We start from the raw sequence: 16723 nt of genomic DNA, 5'->3' as shown, positions 1-16723 counted from the left end.
CTTTGTCCAGCTTGGGTCACCTGTCCTGGCTGTGCCCCCTCAGCTTCTTGTGCACCTGGTAGAGCATGGGAAGTTGAAAAGTCCTTGACTACCCAGCAACAACTAAAACCCCAGTATGTTATTAACATTCTTCTCATACAAAATCCAAAACACAGTACTATACCAGCTACAAGAAAGAAAATCAACTCTATCCCAGCCAAAACTTGAACACCTAGTGTGGTGATGATATTTACGAATAAAAAGAGAAATCAAAGATGGAGACATCAGAAGTAGAAGTTAATCAAAAAGTTTAGTCAGGCCTTCCCCAAAACAATTGAATCAACTTTCTTCAAAAGCCAGATTAGGTAATCTGTTTCACAAAACTGGGATATGGTTAGAGTGTTATGCTGCCGTGCAGAATTGCTTCTTTTCCGACACTGCCCAACTACACTCAATTACATGCAACTCTGTAGCATAAAGATATTTTTTTATTCTCTGTTGTTTGACTGTAAGCATTGCCTGTACATGAGTTTGTGCAAACTAACAAATAACAATACTCAGAGTTTACATGTGAATTGTGATTAAAACTGAATATAAAATAGATTGCCTATATCCTCCAATATGCCCAAAGTTTTTTTTTTTTCTTTCTTTTAAATATTTATTCCAGTTATCATTCCAAAACATTTTACAATATCTACTTTTAAACTCATGGGATATACTTATAAATAAATGATAATTAAATATTTTCTGGGTCTCAAGTGTTTAATTCTGTGTTTTGCACCTCAGATTTTTCTTTACTGGTACACTTCACAGCAGTTGCTAAACTTCTAAATGTTTAGGGAGTTGAATTACCCTGTAACTTAGCTAACAGAAGAGAGTCTAGAAGATATCAATATAATACTGAAGAATGTCATGTTAATGTGTTAATTGACAAATAAAACAGTATTAACAGTACAATTAACAATATCTATGCTTCAACTGAAGCAATTTATGTGACTTTGCATTTAGGAGTATTTTGGTTTGAAACACCATGCTAAAGATGATAGCTAATTTTGAAGAACAAAAGGGTCCAAATTGCAGATTTCTGTTTTCACCTGTTGTGTGTATTATACCAAGAAAATGGAACTATGGAGTTTATTTTTATTTAATTGATAAATATGAGTTATTAATTGTATTGGAAAATGGATGTGACTTTTGTTTTATAGAGCAAGGTAAAGAAGTCTCAATGACTCAATATCTCAAGTTTATTTCTATAACCATATGCATCTTGTAAAATGTTTCAATCTAGCTTCCACATTAGAGGTCCAATCATGTAATAAACAGCTAAGCTACATTGGGGAGAAAGTTGGTGAATTATGGTGGAGAAAGAGAACCAGCAAAGTCTACCAATTTGCTATGATGCAGCCAGACTCCCAGACTGCAAAGGAGCAATACATTATCTGCCATCCAGTGTTCTTGAACTACTCCAGAACTGTTCCTCTCATGATTCCTTGTCATAAGTCTCCTGTGAATGGCTGAGGTTGGAAGGGACCTCTTGTCTAATGACTTAGCCATAGGAAGTACATCTTGGCCACAGGAAGAGTTAGAGCTATACCTTGCTGTGTAAAGAGATGTGGCCACTTCTGCTTTAGCACAGGAAAGGTACTGAGCTATTTACAGCTTAGAACAACATAAGAGTTTTATTTTTACTTGAATTTGCTGCCCTAAGGATACACTGAGGGAGGCCTCACAAGATACTATTTTTGACTCCGTAATGCAGAAGAATATTCCATATCCTCTTTCACACTTTGCATACTATTTGTGCCTATTTGTAGTAAAGAGGTGCATTGTTTTCATACAAACAATACTTCTTCCTTTTGGAAGTTGTTATTTTAGTATAGTTTTGAAGTCTTCCAAGTAAATGCAATAGAATATATAGAGGAAAGATTTTTTTTCAAGTACATTGTCTGACCTTTAAGCTGTTGATTTTTAATATTCACCCACAAAATAGGTGTTCTTAATTACAAAGCAACATCATAGTTTTCCTCAATTATGAGAGAAGGGCATGAGGAAACATCTGCAAAAGACACATTTTTCCTTGTGGTAAAAAAATAATTTTCAGGTCCCTTATTAAGAATCAACTATGAGGAATAAGAAAGCTAGTAGCAGAGTTTCTCTGTTAATGATAAGTTTTACCTGCTTTTGAAAAAAATTATTTTTGTTATTGTTATTTTTTCAAACCTAGAAAACAAGCTGTCTCCTTGCCTTTTTTTCTGCCTCTCTTTTTGTCTCTGTCCTTTACAAGAAAAAGCAGATGATCTCAGTGCAAAGCAGGTGAAAGAAAATGGCAGAAGTATTTTCTGTGAGTTTGTTTGGTTTTTTTCTCCCTGCAATTTCCTAGTCCTGTCTGTTTTTCTCTTTGCAGACCATTCTTAAAGTGGCCAGTTCTCATATGAAGTATTTTCAGAGGTTTCTGAGACACTCACAGTCAAGGTGTCTGTGCTTTCCTGGGTGTGATTGTCTTTCTTCCTATTCTGACATTTGTTTTTCCCAAAGGAAAGTAGCAATTTTCACTTCTCTGGATTGGTGACTTTTCTATATTTTTTTCACTGCATTTCCTTCCCTGGCTCCATTTCTTTCATGTACTTTCAGTGGGTTTCTTGAGTTAGTGAAGAATTTCTCAACACTTCATGATGTTTACAACTCTGAAGACCAGCTCTTTACCCTCAAGTTGCTGTAGTAGACTTTATAACAAACAGTGCAATGAAACCAATACTGGATGAGTAAAAGCCATCTTCTTTTTTTAAAAAATAGTCTTGTAGCATAAACAAATAATACTATGGGGCAAAGCAGGTTGTGGAACTGTGTCATGTCAGCTACTCTTCATAACTGATGAGAACTTTTACTGCATCTCTGACAAGAAATGCCACACGGCTAGCCAAACTTCTGTCTAGGAATAACTCTCATGTATTTAAATAAGGGAAAATAGATATCATTATTTATCTGACAATATGTTTCTGGCCAGTGTTGTTCTATGATACTTTGCTGTTTTATTTGTACTTGCTCCAGACGATGAGTCAGAGCACTTGTTGACTGTTTTTTCTCAAGTTACTCTTCTATTTTTCTGAAGAATATAGGAAGTCAAATAGCAGTGTCTTTTATGATAAGGAGAAAGAGAAGCTACTGTCTTTAAATATGTGCAATACTGTATTCTTACACAGAAGCTTGTATGAAATTTCTGAGTGTAATTTGGCTACATATGTTTCTATCTCAAGAAACACTTCCTGAATTAAAATTGACAAGAGGATTCTTACCACTTTATATAGCATTGCCCCATAGACTTTCCCTCTCTTAGATGTCTTCTATGAAAAATGGATTTACATTGTAGAGATATTGTCTGTTAAAGCCAGTGCTGTCAAATGAGAGCAGAAAGGGACACATACCAAGGAAAAAATATTTGTTTGCCATTTTTTCCCCAGCCCACACCTTGTTCTCCCTGCTTGACAGTATGTTCTCACTTGCATATTACATCCCTCCTCTTCACAGGCTGACAATTTTAGCTCTGACAGAAGAAATTTTTTAGCCAAAGAAGATGAGGGGGAGGAGAGGAAGAGAGGGTTTCAAAAATCCAATATTTTTTCCTGCATTTGCTGGCATGATAATGCTACATATTCTCCAGTCTAGTACAGTGGGCTAAAGAAGAAAAGATTATGACAAAAATTAATAAGTAGTCTTTCACACTCCCCACTCTGCTTCTTGTATACCTAAATAATCAGAGTGGCTTTTAGATAAGTGATTCTAATTTATGCTATAGTATAAAATAATCACCACTGAAGAAAAATCACCCTGAATTTGTGCTGAATGTTCACACTAGCCAATATGAATCCTTTAACTGTAAATACTTCAGGTTGTTACAGATTTCTGGATTAATGTTTTACTGTAATTAGTATCCTGCTTCCTAAATGCCATGTTTATAAAGGTGGTCCTGTTTCTGTTTGTGCTAAAGGGAACTTCATTGTTCCTTTCATCTACAATATGATTTTAATGTGTTTTCATTTGGAAACTGAGCTCAAAACATAAATATCTCTGAAAAATAATACTATATTTTTTCATGGAAAATAAACACTTTATTTAATTGCTATTCTTCTTGTTATGTCATTTTTAGCACAATGTCCAGCGAATGAAATCCGTACAGAATCATCAGGAGTGATACTCAGTCCAGGTTACCCAGGCACTTATCCCAACTCCCAGACCTGTTCTTGGACTATAAAGGTTGAGCCAGGATATAACATCTCCATCTTTGTGGAAATGTTTCAAAGTGAAAAGCAGTTTGATGAGCTCGAGGTATTTGATGGTAAGAGAGATTTACATTCTATATAACCACAAATGAAAAAAAAAATAGGTCAAATAGGGCTTGACTTCCAATTGTTGGTTTCATAATGTAGTTGTCTAATTTAATAAAATTATCTGAGACTAAATACTCAAATTTGAGTCCAAATACCTAGTCTCTTTTCTCCATACCATAGTAGAATCAATGCTATACCTTGTTTGAACATACCCTTGTTAAAAATTTTGACCACCTGTTTTGAGAAAAATAGCAGAGAAATTATGAAAACTGATACAAGCAACATCTCAAATGGCCCTATTTAATTAACAGGCTATTCTTTTTTTTTTTTTTTTTTTACTGAATTCTAAGGTTATTAACTACTTGTTCTGTTCTCATTGATTGATGAGAATAACTAGTCACTGATTGTTCTTTAATATTTTTTTTTTTTTATTCCTTTGGAGACCATTATCCTGTCTTCCCTCATTAACCAAGAATATATGATAACTATGATATAACTGATTAATACTCACTATGGGAGCTTCATAAAATGAAAAATATTAAAAGGTCATATGTTCTGAGATATCTTTCTCTAAGTATTTTCCTTAAGTAGTAGATTTTTAATGTCTAAAATTATTTTTTTAAAAAAAAATTTGATAACACCATTCTGAAAAAAAAGCCACAATATTTTTCATTATTTTAAAAATGTCTGTTCATTAGCATTTTTTCATCTTATAATGTTTGTGTTGATCCCTGTCAGTTTAGTGGAAAAAGCAGACTGAAAATATCTGTTAACACTGTCTTTTCCTCCACTCTATCTTGTATTTAACAGCAGGACAATTCCTAGAATTTTTCTAGTGGTCTGATTGCTTTGTTTTCTTTTGAAAAATTCTGTTGAAACTGCTTAATGTTCCTGATGAAGGTTTTTGTTTTCTTTCTTATATATTGAAATTTAATTATACTAGATTATTAATAATAGATCTGAGAGCAGAATTATCATAGTTACTACATTTTAAGCGTTGTTATTTCATGACATGAAATCACATTCTTACAAATTCATCTCTTGTGCAGCTCTACTGGAATAATTTTTTCTACCACCTACCAGCAAACTTAAATGAGAAAGATAATGGCATATTTATAAACTCTCAGTACAGTGACATGTAGAGATTCCTGAGCTAGCTCTCAACAAGTTGATATTTAAATATGGCATACTGCAGTGCCTTGCAGAGATACTTGTTTGTATCCTTATGGCCATATTAACAATGTTCTTTGCTAGGCTAATTGGTTCTCCATCTCAGCATGATGAGTTTGTTGGGGCAGAAGGCAATGCTGATGTGGTTGTACTGTTTCTGGTGATGGATATATTTTAGATTAGCTTGTTCAGAGCTAGCTTAGGTATTTCTCTGTATTACTGCAGTTTGCAATAAATATATATCATAGCTTGGGACCTTGTGTAGTCCAAAACAACCTACCTTCGTTTAAGTTAGTAGAACTTCACAAGTCTATCTATATCAGGTAAAGATATGTCACCAAACTTTATGCAGAAACTATATAAAGACTGGCAAGACAACTTTCAGAGAAATAATATTTGCTAAGGCACAGGTCTCTGATTACTTTAAAAGGCAGCTTTAGAATGCAAACCAAAAATAGGGACTACACCTAACCGAGCACATTCTAATACATGGTGCTTCATCAGCTGCATGATTTTCAGTATAGGCATCCAGTCAATAAGGTCTGGTCAGCTGGGAGTAATAAGCCCATTAGCCATTACCACTTCTCAGTCAGACTCTTAGGAAATCCCATCTGTATTCTAAACAAGAGAAGCTATAAAGGTACCATGAATATAAAGGATTTTGAACTTTAAAACACTGTATGCAGACTACTTATAATTACAATACCAGTAATTTAATCCAGCAAATATTCTTTAATATCTCCCCCTCCCACTCCAAAATAAACCAGAAAAAGTCTTTCATTGAAATTAGATGGATATGTCAACTTTTACCTAGTATTCAGGAAAGCATCCTATGATAGGTCAGTACACCAGAAGTTTTGTATGTATTTCCTTGTATAGACAAACTCTAAAATAAGAAAAATCAAACTCAATGTCATCTAAGTCATACTGCTGACTTCCCTGAACATCAGCTGAAGAGCTGCCTGCTAGGTAAGGTATGGAAACTGAAACTCCAGGAAAAATGAAGCAAAGTAACAGATGTTAAATCATTCTTCTGATATCTTGATGGCTAAAAAATGCAGTGTGGCATGTGGTGCTGTGAACTAGTTTCATGATCACTAATAGGGAAAGATTCTCACCTTTTTGTATGCACTGGATCTTTATTTATAATTGTACTCATTTAGTCCCTTTATTTGAGAATGAAAGAAAACACACGTTATGAATTGTAATACAACAAAAAAAAGTGTATTAAACAGGTTTTACAAAAGCCAGGGTGAAGCATGGAGAAATGAATTGCCATGTTTTAAATAATTTTTTCAGGAATAAGAACTGACTTCAGCATTCCTCATCATTTATCCTACACTGTAATCACCAAACACTAACTCCTTAGTATGAAAAACAATGTGCAAAGCCTTTTGATGAGGGCATTCTGGGCAACCTGTACCTAAAGCTATGCTGTTTGTTCTTATTTCATGTATGTATTTATTATTTAGATTTTATTTAGTAATACTTATTTAGTTGTAGTGTTGTCATTATGGTGATTGAACTACAGTTCCTAAGGACTGGGAGGTTGTTTTAATCTTCATGGTTTGCTGTGGCTTTTATAACATCCTTTTTGTACCTGCAATGTCCCAGTCATAAATTATACTTATTTTTCATTGAACTGGATGGGGAATGGCTGACAAGACTTGTATTCAATGTTTAGGTGTCCTTTGAATCAGTTTTATTTTTGTGTTTTCGTGCAACATAAGAAGAGCTGCTCAGGCTGCAGCTGCTCAAAGTCAGCAAAAATGAATGAAACAGCCTCTATTAGAAATAGCTGCTGTGGCCAAGACAATGTTGGTTGAATGTGGCTTTCCTAAAATGGAAAAATGTGGAGCAAAAAGGCATATGAAAGGGAGGAGTTCAGCTGGAAGAACATAACCTTCATATGGAGGAAGAAGATTCCATTTTGTGTTTCAGAAAGCTTTCAGTTAGAGATTGGTCTGATACACTGATTTATTTTTTTTTTTCTCTTGCACCTTCGTTGTTTTGTTATGTAGTTAGCCCCCAAATCATTATTTTTGCTTTCAGGGTTTTATTGGATTTTATTGTCATGAAGATATTTGTCTAGTGCCAGGACATATTTTTTTCAGCATCCTGTATTTACTAGAAGTATATATTTTTTTACATTGAAATATACTGTAACAAACACTCTGTCTTTTAACAGAGTTGAGTTCTAATGAGGTATGTATTGTAAAGTCATAGCACTTGTACATATATATTTTCCATAGTGAAACTGTGATGATCTTATATGTGACCAGGCATTTTTTTAGATATGTTCACTACGTAATACGGTAGTATTTAAAATGACACTAGCTGCACAATGTCAAAGAATGCATAAGTTTTCTGCCACTCACTAGTTGGACAAAAATTTAAATAAATATTGGAAATAAAAACTTAAAAATGGATAGTTTAAATCAAGATCTGTTCACTATTTCACTGGTGGCAATGTATCACATTATTTCCTAATCTTTCCTTGCACATTCACATTCACAGCTGAGTGATTACTTAAACTGGTAGTACTTTAATACTCCAACAATTTCTTTATTAATCTCTGAAGGTTCTTCTGGTCAGAGCCCTCTACTGGTTGCTTTAAGTGGAAATCATACTGGACAACTGAACTTTACAAGCAGAATGAATCTGCTATATCTTCGCTGGTCAACTGATCATGCAACTAGCAAGAAAGGATTCAAGATCCGTTACTCAGGTAACTATTAATGATTTCCATTAAATTATACTTTGTGCTTACATATAGTTTATGGCTATAAGACTGGTGTCACCAGCAAAATTTTGGGTTTTTTAATCATGGGTTGGTCTACACGACAACAGGCCTGCTGGTGACAGACAGGGTACACCTGTCCCCAAGACAGAAAACGATCTTTATGCAGGAGTTAGCAGGGTTCATTGGAAGAGCTTTAAGCCAGATTTGAAGGGGGAAGGAGCTAAAATCGGGCTATCTAGAGATAAGCCTTAGGGACAGCATGCCAATATTTGAGGAACTGTGTGCTAGTGGGGTCCTTCAGTCTGTTCCACTGTGTGCCAAGTACACTGGAGAACATTGGAAATGTCTTCATGCTATTGCGAACAGCATGAGAAATAAGTGAGAAAAGCTAGAAGTTTCGAGCTAGTTCCAGAGGTATGAGGCTCTTTAGGAGGGATAGGCAGGGCAGCTGAGACAGGGGGTTGGTGCTGTATGCAAGGAAGGGGTTGAATTGTATGGTGGTTACAGTTGCTGAGAACATGGTTAAGAGCCCCTGTGGAAGGACAAAGCAGAATGCAAATATAAAAGATGTTATTGTGGAAGTCTACTATCAGCCACCTAGCCAAGACAACACCACTGATGAATTATTCTACAAGAAATTAAAGGTTATCTCTAGATCATCTGCCCTTGTCTTCGTGGGTGATTTTAACTTCCCAGACAACAACAGGAAATATCATACGGTGGACACAAACAGGCCTAGGATCTTTCTGAAGCATGTTGAAGATGATAACTTCTTGGTGCAAGTACTAAGACAGCTGACTAGCAAAGGTACCCTCCTACATTTGTTACGTGTGTAACAGAGAGGGACTCTGGGGCAAAATAATGATTGGTGTTTGTCTTGGTCAAAGTGACCACAAAGGTTGTCAATAGGAGAAAAACTGGCAGCAAAACTTTAGCCCTGAATATGGGCAGAGTAGACTAGGGTCGCCTGGGAATATGGTGTTGAAAGTATTGAGGTCTGTGAAGGCTAGTCACTTTTTAAGAGCCATCTCTTAAGAATGCAGGAGCAGGCGATTCTAAAGTGTCAGAAGTCAAGCAAGTAGGGCAGAACACACCAGCTTTGTAGAGCAGAGATCTCCTAGAACTTAGGAAAAGGAAAGTGTACGGACATTAGAAGCAAAGACAGAAAACACACGACAACTACAGAAATGCTGTTTGCCATTCTAGGGAGAAAATTTGTGTGGCCAAAGCTCAATTAGAGTTCAAGCTGGTCAGGACTGCGAAGGACAACCAAAAGGTATTTTAAAGTATATTAACATCAAAAGAAGGATCTGAGATAACACTGGTCAATTGCTTGATGAAGTTGATTACCTCACAAATAGAGATGTAGGCAAGTCGGAGAAATGTAATGCCTTTCTTGCCTCTGTCTTCAACACTGATGATGGGCCATGGGACCTCAGGAGTCCTGTGTTAGACAGCCATGACTGGGTAGACGATAAACTCCTGGCTGCCCTTGAACTTGTTCAAGACTTGCTGCTTGTGCATTCAAGACCAGCTGAATGTGCATGAATCTATAGGGCTTAATGGGATTCATCCCATGGTACTCAAAGAGTTGGGTGATGTCATCACAAGACCTGTCTCAATTATTTTTTAATGGTCTTGGGAGTCTGGAAAAGTCCCAGTTGACTGGAAGCTGGCAAATATTGTCCTAATTTTCAAGAAGGGCATGAAGAAAGACCCTGATAATTACAAGGCTCTCAGTCTCACTTCAGTGCCTGGTAAAATTACAGAGAAGGTTATTCTGGAAGTTATTGGAGAACATTTGAGAAACAATGCAGTCATTTGTCACAGAGAGCATGGGTTCGGGAGGGAAAAGTCCTGCTTAGCCAACTTAATTTAGTTTTATGACGAAGTCAACCATCTAGTTCATCAAGGGAAGCCAGTAGATGTGTTGTTTTGTTTTTGTTTTTTTTTTTACTTTAGCAACCTTTTGATACTGTCTCTTACAGTATCCTTCTTCATAAACTGTCTAGCACACAGTTAGACAAGTCCGTAATACATTGAGTGAGCAACTGGCTGATGGGACAGGCTCGAGAAGCTGCAGTAAATGGTGTTATATCAGGCTGGTGGCTACTCAGCAATGGGGTTCCCGAGGCCTCAATCTTAGAAGCAGTGCTCCTTAATACTTTTATAAATGATCTGGATACAGGAATAGAATGTATATTAAGTTTGTCAATGATACCAAACTAGGAGGAGCTGTGGACTCTATTGAGGGCAGAGAGGCCTTACAGAGAGATCTGGATAGGCTGGAGAACTGGGCAGTCACGAACTATAGGAAATTTAACAAGAGCAAGTGACAGATTCTCCAGTTGGGAGAAGGAAATCCTGGTTATATGTACCAATTGGGTATGGCAGGCTGCAGAACAGCCCTGTGAAATAGATCTGGGGATTTGGATTGATGGCAAGTTGAATATGAGTCAACACTGATCATGTACAGTGTAGCTAGCCAGTTGAGGGAGGTACTTGTTGCGCTCTACACTGTTCCAGTGCAGCCCAACCTCAAACACTGTGTACGGTTTTGGGTGCCTCAATATAAGAAGCACATCAAACTACAAGAGTGTATCCAGAGGAAGGTGACCAAGATGGTGAAAGGCCTGGAGGGCAAGACTGAGTTTACTTGACTTGTTCAGCGTGGAGAAGAGTAGGCTGAGGAGTAACCTCATTGTGTTCTGCAGCTTCCTCAAGTGAGGCAGCAGAGGTGGATGTGCTGATCTCTTCTCTTTTACCAGTGACAGGATGTGTCAGGGGGGGTTCAGACTGGACATTAGGAAAAGGTTCTTTGCTAAGAGTGTTGTCCTGAAAGCAAGGTTCTTTACTCAGTGTACAAGCAGAAAAATATACACAGAGCATAAAAATATTGTTTCATTATACAGTTGCATGATGTTGGGTGATAGGTGATAAAATCACAAAGCTAGCACACCTTCTTCACAGTCTTTATGTAATTTATACTTTTGATTTTTGTTAGTACACATTTCCATGTCTTTTTCAGGATCGGTTAGCAATTTACAGATGGCTACAGGATCATTTTCTTGTACTATGCATGCTCATGGGTTAGGGTGTTCTCTTGGAGGGGGTTTTCACACCTGTAGGCATTATTTTTAGGTTTTTTAATGAGCTTATAATGAGCAAAGTTCATCTAAAGGACACTATATCTGGCAATATTAAGATATATGTTAAACAAACTCAACACAATTTCCAGGATGTTCAAACTGCCATAACAGCAGCTCCCAATAAGGGGACCCTCAAATCACTCTTTGTTTAAAGAGTAGACTGACTCAGTACTGGTCCGCTGCTTGCATATACTTAGGTTAGTAATTGCTGACAGAATTCATTCTTTTAGTTGGTAAATACTACAAGAGGGTGATTGGTTACTGGAACAGGCTCCTGAGGAAGTGGTCACAGCACCAAGTCTGTCAGAGTTCAAGGAGCGTCTGGAGGATGCTCTTAGTCATATGCTTTAGTTTTAGGTAGTCCTGTGAGGAGAAGAGCATTGGACTTGATCCTTATGGGTCCTTTCCAACTTGAGATATTCTATGATTCTATGTACTATTACACATCAAATTGAGACTTGTAATAGAATATCTGTTTCTCTGAAAACAATAATTTATTGTAACAAACATTTTGAAGATGTGTAATCATTCTATTGCAAGTTCAAAGTAAACACAGGACTCGGACTCTCTTTTTTTTCCCAGTTTGACAAAGATCTCCAAATTAGTTCTTCTCCAATTAAAACTTCTCTCTGCAACCTCTCCTCTTGTCTTACCACACCTGGAGCAAGGACTTTGAAGACAGTGGGAGGGATAGCTTCTATATTTACACAGAAGTAGTTGAGAGCAATAATTTTTCATCCTTAAATATTGTGTGGTACTCCAACTGTAATTCAGTACACAATTACTAGGTTTACAATTTCCTTGAGTTGCAGTTCACAGCTCTTATTACTACACTTTTCTTCATGTTCAAATCAATGAAAAAACAGGGGTGAAAAAATCCCTCACTTCTTCATCAGGCTACACATGAATCTGGTGTTGCGGTGATATGAAACAGTCTATCAAAACAGTGCTAAAAATTATGTCCCTTATTAAGAAAAAAAATGATTACCAGTTTGACTCTTACTCGGTTTGCAGCCTATTTATGATGTTTTCACATGTACATCTTCAGACACATTGCTCCTAAAAGACTTGGCTTAGGGACCATTTATGTGACATAAATAGTGAGAGAGACAGGTGATAATTACAGTCTGTTGTTAACACTTGCTTTTTCTCTGTTTGGTCTCGATAAGCAATGTAAAGGCTGTGTGTGTTAATTTTGGTGGCTAGTAATTGTCAATATAAATTAAGCAGAGAAAGGAATACTGACAATGTTATAGAAGAGCATTTTCTCAGGCACCACATATCTCCCATTTAGTCATTTAGGGAGATAATTTCCACACAGCTCACTCCTTTCCTGTACCATCCATGCACCAACTGTCTCACCTCTGGGAAGTTTCTCTTCTTACTGAAACAGAAGATCAGGGCTCAGAGCATAATAATGATCATGGTTTTGGAGGCTTAAGAATGAAGAGCAGAACTATAAGCAGTCAGGAAAAAAAAAAAAAAAAGCAACATAAACCAAACAAACTTCACACAAAAAACAACCAAACAAACCAACAGTAAAAGCATTATCTTCACCTTGCAAGCAGTCTTTAAGGTATTACTACAGACAAAAATAGATAAATTGAGGGTGTGGCAGAAGGAACAAAGAGAATCTGTGTGTGTGTGTGGCAGTGAGGGGAGTGGGCCCTTCTGTCATGGTTCTCAAGTGAGGATGTAATATTAGGGTTAAAAGAATAGAGTTCATGTCAAGGATTTATATTCATGTCAAGGATTTATTTTGTAAGTATGAAATTATTAAGAAGAGTGATTTTTGAGGAATGAGAAATTATTTTACACCTTTGCATGTACACAAAACATTTTTTGCAGTACTGAAGAAGCCGTCTGTCTAATCGCTAGCCTCAATGAACCAATTATTATGGCACTCGCCACAACTAATAATAAAACTGGGGAACTGGAGAGAGATATGTGATCTTTATGGCTATTATTTTGGGAATAAACAACTTGTTTGCTCTTTCTGCTTCACTAACAGCCAGTGCCTGCATTTTTCTCTAAAATTCTGTAAAATTTTACATGAGATTCAATGGAAATAATCAACATGAAAGAAGAGTAACAGTGAGCGGCAGCATAAACAATTGGATTTGAATCTTAATGAAGGAAAGCGGCGTCATGAAAGTAGGAAAAATACAAGATCTCAAAAAGGGCTATTGATACCATGGCAGCTGTGACTGAGCTAGCAGGCTTCCTGATAATGAAGACCTTATTTGAATGAATAACAGCCCTCATGCAACCCTCCCCTTCTCCAGCTATGCCTGTGCACAAAATTTTACAGAATATAGTTTCATCACTGGTAGATTTCATTTGTAGATACAAATTTTCTTCAGTTTGAAAAGTACTAGAAGCTTTCAGTGAAATGCTTAGTATTGCCTTTAGCATACAAGCTTACTTATGTAAGCTATTTGTCTGATGTTACTTTTATGTTTTTTATCTCATGGTTTAAGGCTTTTTGCTAAATTTATTAGAAAACAGCTGTAACATTACAGCAGAGGGGTATTCTTTTAAGGACTTTGAATATTACAGAGGCATTAGCATAATTTTAATCTAAATAATACATTTCCTAACTGCACTACCAGCTAGATACTAAATGATCTCTTCCTTTAGTGAGTATCTGTATAGTATAGTGAAACTAGGAGGGGATGCATCACTTAAGATTTCTTGCAATTCTATTGAAGTAATATTTTTTTTTTTTTTTCTTTGAAAAAGACGTGGTATGGTAAAATCACTAAAATGGATGCCAAAAACATAAGGAAAAGGCATTGCATGCTGGTTTTTGGTGGTGGTGTTTTGTTTTTGTTTTTGTTTTTTTTTTAATGCATGCTAGTTTTGTGGTGTTTGAACTTGACTTTCTGGTGCAGCTGGGTTCTACCAAAACTATGCAGTTTATTACAAATGGGGAAGATCTGTGAGCGGAGAAAATGGAACTTGCTGAGCCCAGGCTCACTCTGTAAGAGATGAAACCTTAAAATTTCTTTGAAAGATATCTGCAGAACCTGTTTCTTTGCTTTGTTTTTCCCTCAATAATTTATAACGCTGTATGTATATTCCTGTCGAAGCATGCTAGCATAAAAGTGTAAGAAAGAAGAGGTGCATGATTTTTTTTAAGTATGGTGGAAGGAAGGAAAGTTCACTACAGTACTTGGCACATCCGCTGGAGACATGGTGGTTTGGAAACAAAGGAGTACTTATCTTGCATCTGTAACATTTATAGGTTTTTGCTTAACTTTTAGTTAATATAAGGCAAGTGGTTACTTGGCTAATTTGTAATAGGCTGCCAATAGAACTGGATATATTTATATATATGTATTAAAAACCAAACCATAGATCTATATTTTACCTTTATTCTGCTATTCTCATCTGTCATTGAAAGAAGCTTAATTCTTCACTATTCATTTAATCTTATTTTTAAGCTTTTGACCTGTGAAACAGTCGTTCCTATTTCCTTGCTATTTCAAGTTAAAAGTTTGATTGATTGGTTTGGTTTTGTCTTTACATTTTCCAGTAACTGGTTAGAGGTGACAAGGGAATTGTGTGAAGAAGTTAATCAGACTCTTTATAATAGTTTTTTCTGCGGTTCCTAAACTTCGAGGTGGTGATTTGCTGTAGTAAATACAGCAGGAAAGCCACAAAATGGAGGCTTATACTGTACTTTCAAATGAGAAATATAAACAGGATAATTTATAAATGTTGAACCAGCAATAAGAACATCTGCACTATAAATAGCAGGTTATTTACTCAGATATTTGAAGAGGCAGACAATCACAGCTATATTACTAAAGAGAAAAGAGACCTTTGCAACTTCACCTTGCAGTTTTTGTGCTGTTTACATATTATATTTATAGATACATTGTGAAAGAAGAAGAATGGCAGCCCAAACCTTATTTGTTGCTTGGCTGAGTACTGTTCTTTTTGATTCTGTACATTTTAAAGTGAAAAATAACATACGGAATGGATGTTCCATTAATTCAGGAACTGTTTTAGTAATCAGAAGAGGTATGTTTAGTTTAGTTTTCTTGTGTGACCTTACCTAATCACTGAAGCCAGTGTTTGACTTCTTATCTATAAAGTGAGAATGTCTAAATTGAGAATGACAGTAAATCTCTGCCTCACTGGATATTTCAAGAACAGCAGCACAAATGACATGAGTTTCCCTGGTAATATGGTGGTGACAATAAATAAATATCCAAAAGGGAATGTTAGAAGGAAGCAGTGGACTAAGCTGTGACTTTATATTTCAACAAAAAATCTAGCATATAAACTAAACAAAGGAAACATGGGATTTGAACAACAGCTTTTTGTTTATTTATAATTTCAAATATAGGACAGTGTTTCAGTTAATAGCTATAAATATCTTTTTCATATAAGTTTTTGGACTATTGATCAAAGATATTGCTGGGAAATAAAGCCATTTGCTAAAATAAATTCTTAGAGAAAACAGCATATTATTCACTCTAAGACTGAGATTTAAAAAATCTTCTGGGGGGTCGGGACACACAGTTTCAAATAATTGTAATTTTGAAATACTAATCATTTAATTGAGCTTCCTTTAAACAGAGTGCCTCAAACAGATTTTGAAAGTCTAGGCATAAATGTTTAAATGTTCCAGCTTTGAAGAAAATATGCTTAGTGAAAGGAAGAATATGGTCCTGGAAATGCAGAATCAGTGTTTATTTGTCCTGCTGTCCAGTTGACTAGTGATGTTACTACCCTGTTGGTCTTCAGTTGCAAATGACAAACGGACATTGTGATTATAAGTGAAATGAAAATGGTCAGTATGTTGCCTTGCAAAAAACCAATGATGTTTAGGAGGCCTTGAAAAAATGTGGATGGAAAAACAAATTAAATCTCTAAATGTAAGGCTACTTCAGGTCACTGGAATGGCTTTATAGAATTTTATCACATTTTGTGGTAAAACATTGTAATTTCTGGATGGGGCACTCCTGTGTCATTGCACTTTTAACAGCTAAGACTCCTGAAGTTCCAGGACAGATTGCACCTCAGAAACGGGCTGGGAGAAAATCAGCATTTTATCCAGTGGTCCTTGATACAAGGCTGCAATATTTTATGAGCACTCTGTAGATATTCCTGCTCAAACCGAGAATTTTCACTCAGCTAACAGTGGCTGTAGTTTTCAGTCTGACATACTGACATACAAAGGCTTGAGCCTTTGCTTACTCTCCAGATCTTCAGACATTTTTTATTTATTGCCTTGTGTGTGATTCTTCTGTTAATATGTCAGCTCCTGATCCTAGGAGATATGTATGCTTCATCCTGAACTATGGAGAACAGGTTAAAGAACAGATTAAAAATTACTAAACTGT

At 36.1% G+C, this 16723-nt stretch overlaps 1 protein-coding gene across 1 annotated transcript in view; it reads left to right on the top strand.

Moving 5' to 3' along the window:
* CSMD1 (CUB and Sushi multiple domains 1) overlaps positions 1-16723 on the top strand; it is a gene marked incomplete at its 5' end in the record, with an annotated part of 1071510 nt that overhangs the window by 966359 nt on the left and 88428 nt on the right. Inside the window, 2 exons of the mRNA XM_080341955.1 lie at positions 4124-4312; positions 8056-8202. Coding sequence (XP_080198081.1) covers positions 4124-4312; positions 8056-8202 — 336 coding nt within the window. The remainder of the gene's footprint in view (positions 1-4123; positions 4313-8055; positions 8203-16723) is intronic.

This window comes from Nesoenas mayeri, assembly GCF_963082525.1.
Source record: "Nesoenas mayeri genome assembly, chromosome: 3".
Classification (NCBI taxonomy): Eukaryota; Metazoa; Chordata; class Aves; order Columbiformes; family Columbidae; genus Nesoenas; species Nesoenas mayeri.
The sequence above is the reverse complement of the archived record's forward strand: the minus strand, read 5'-3'. Positions and strand labels throughout refer to the sequence as shown.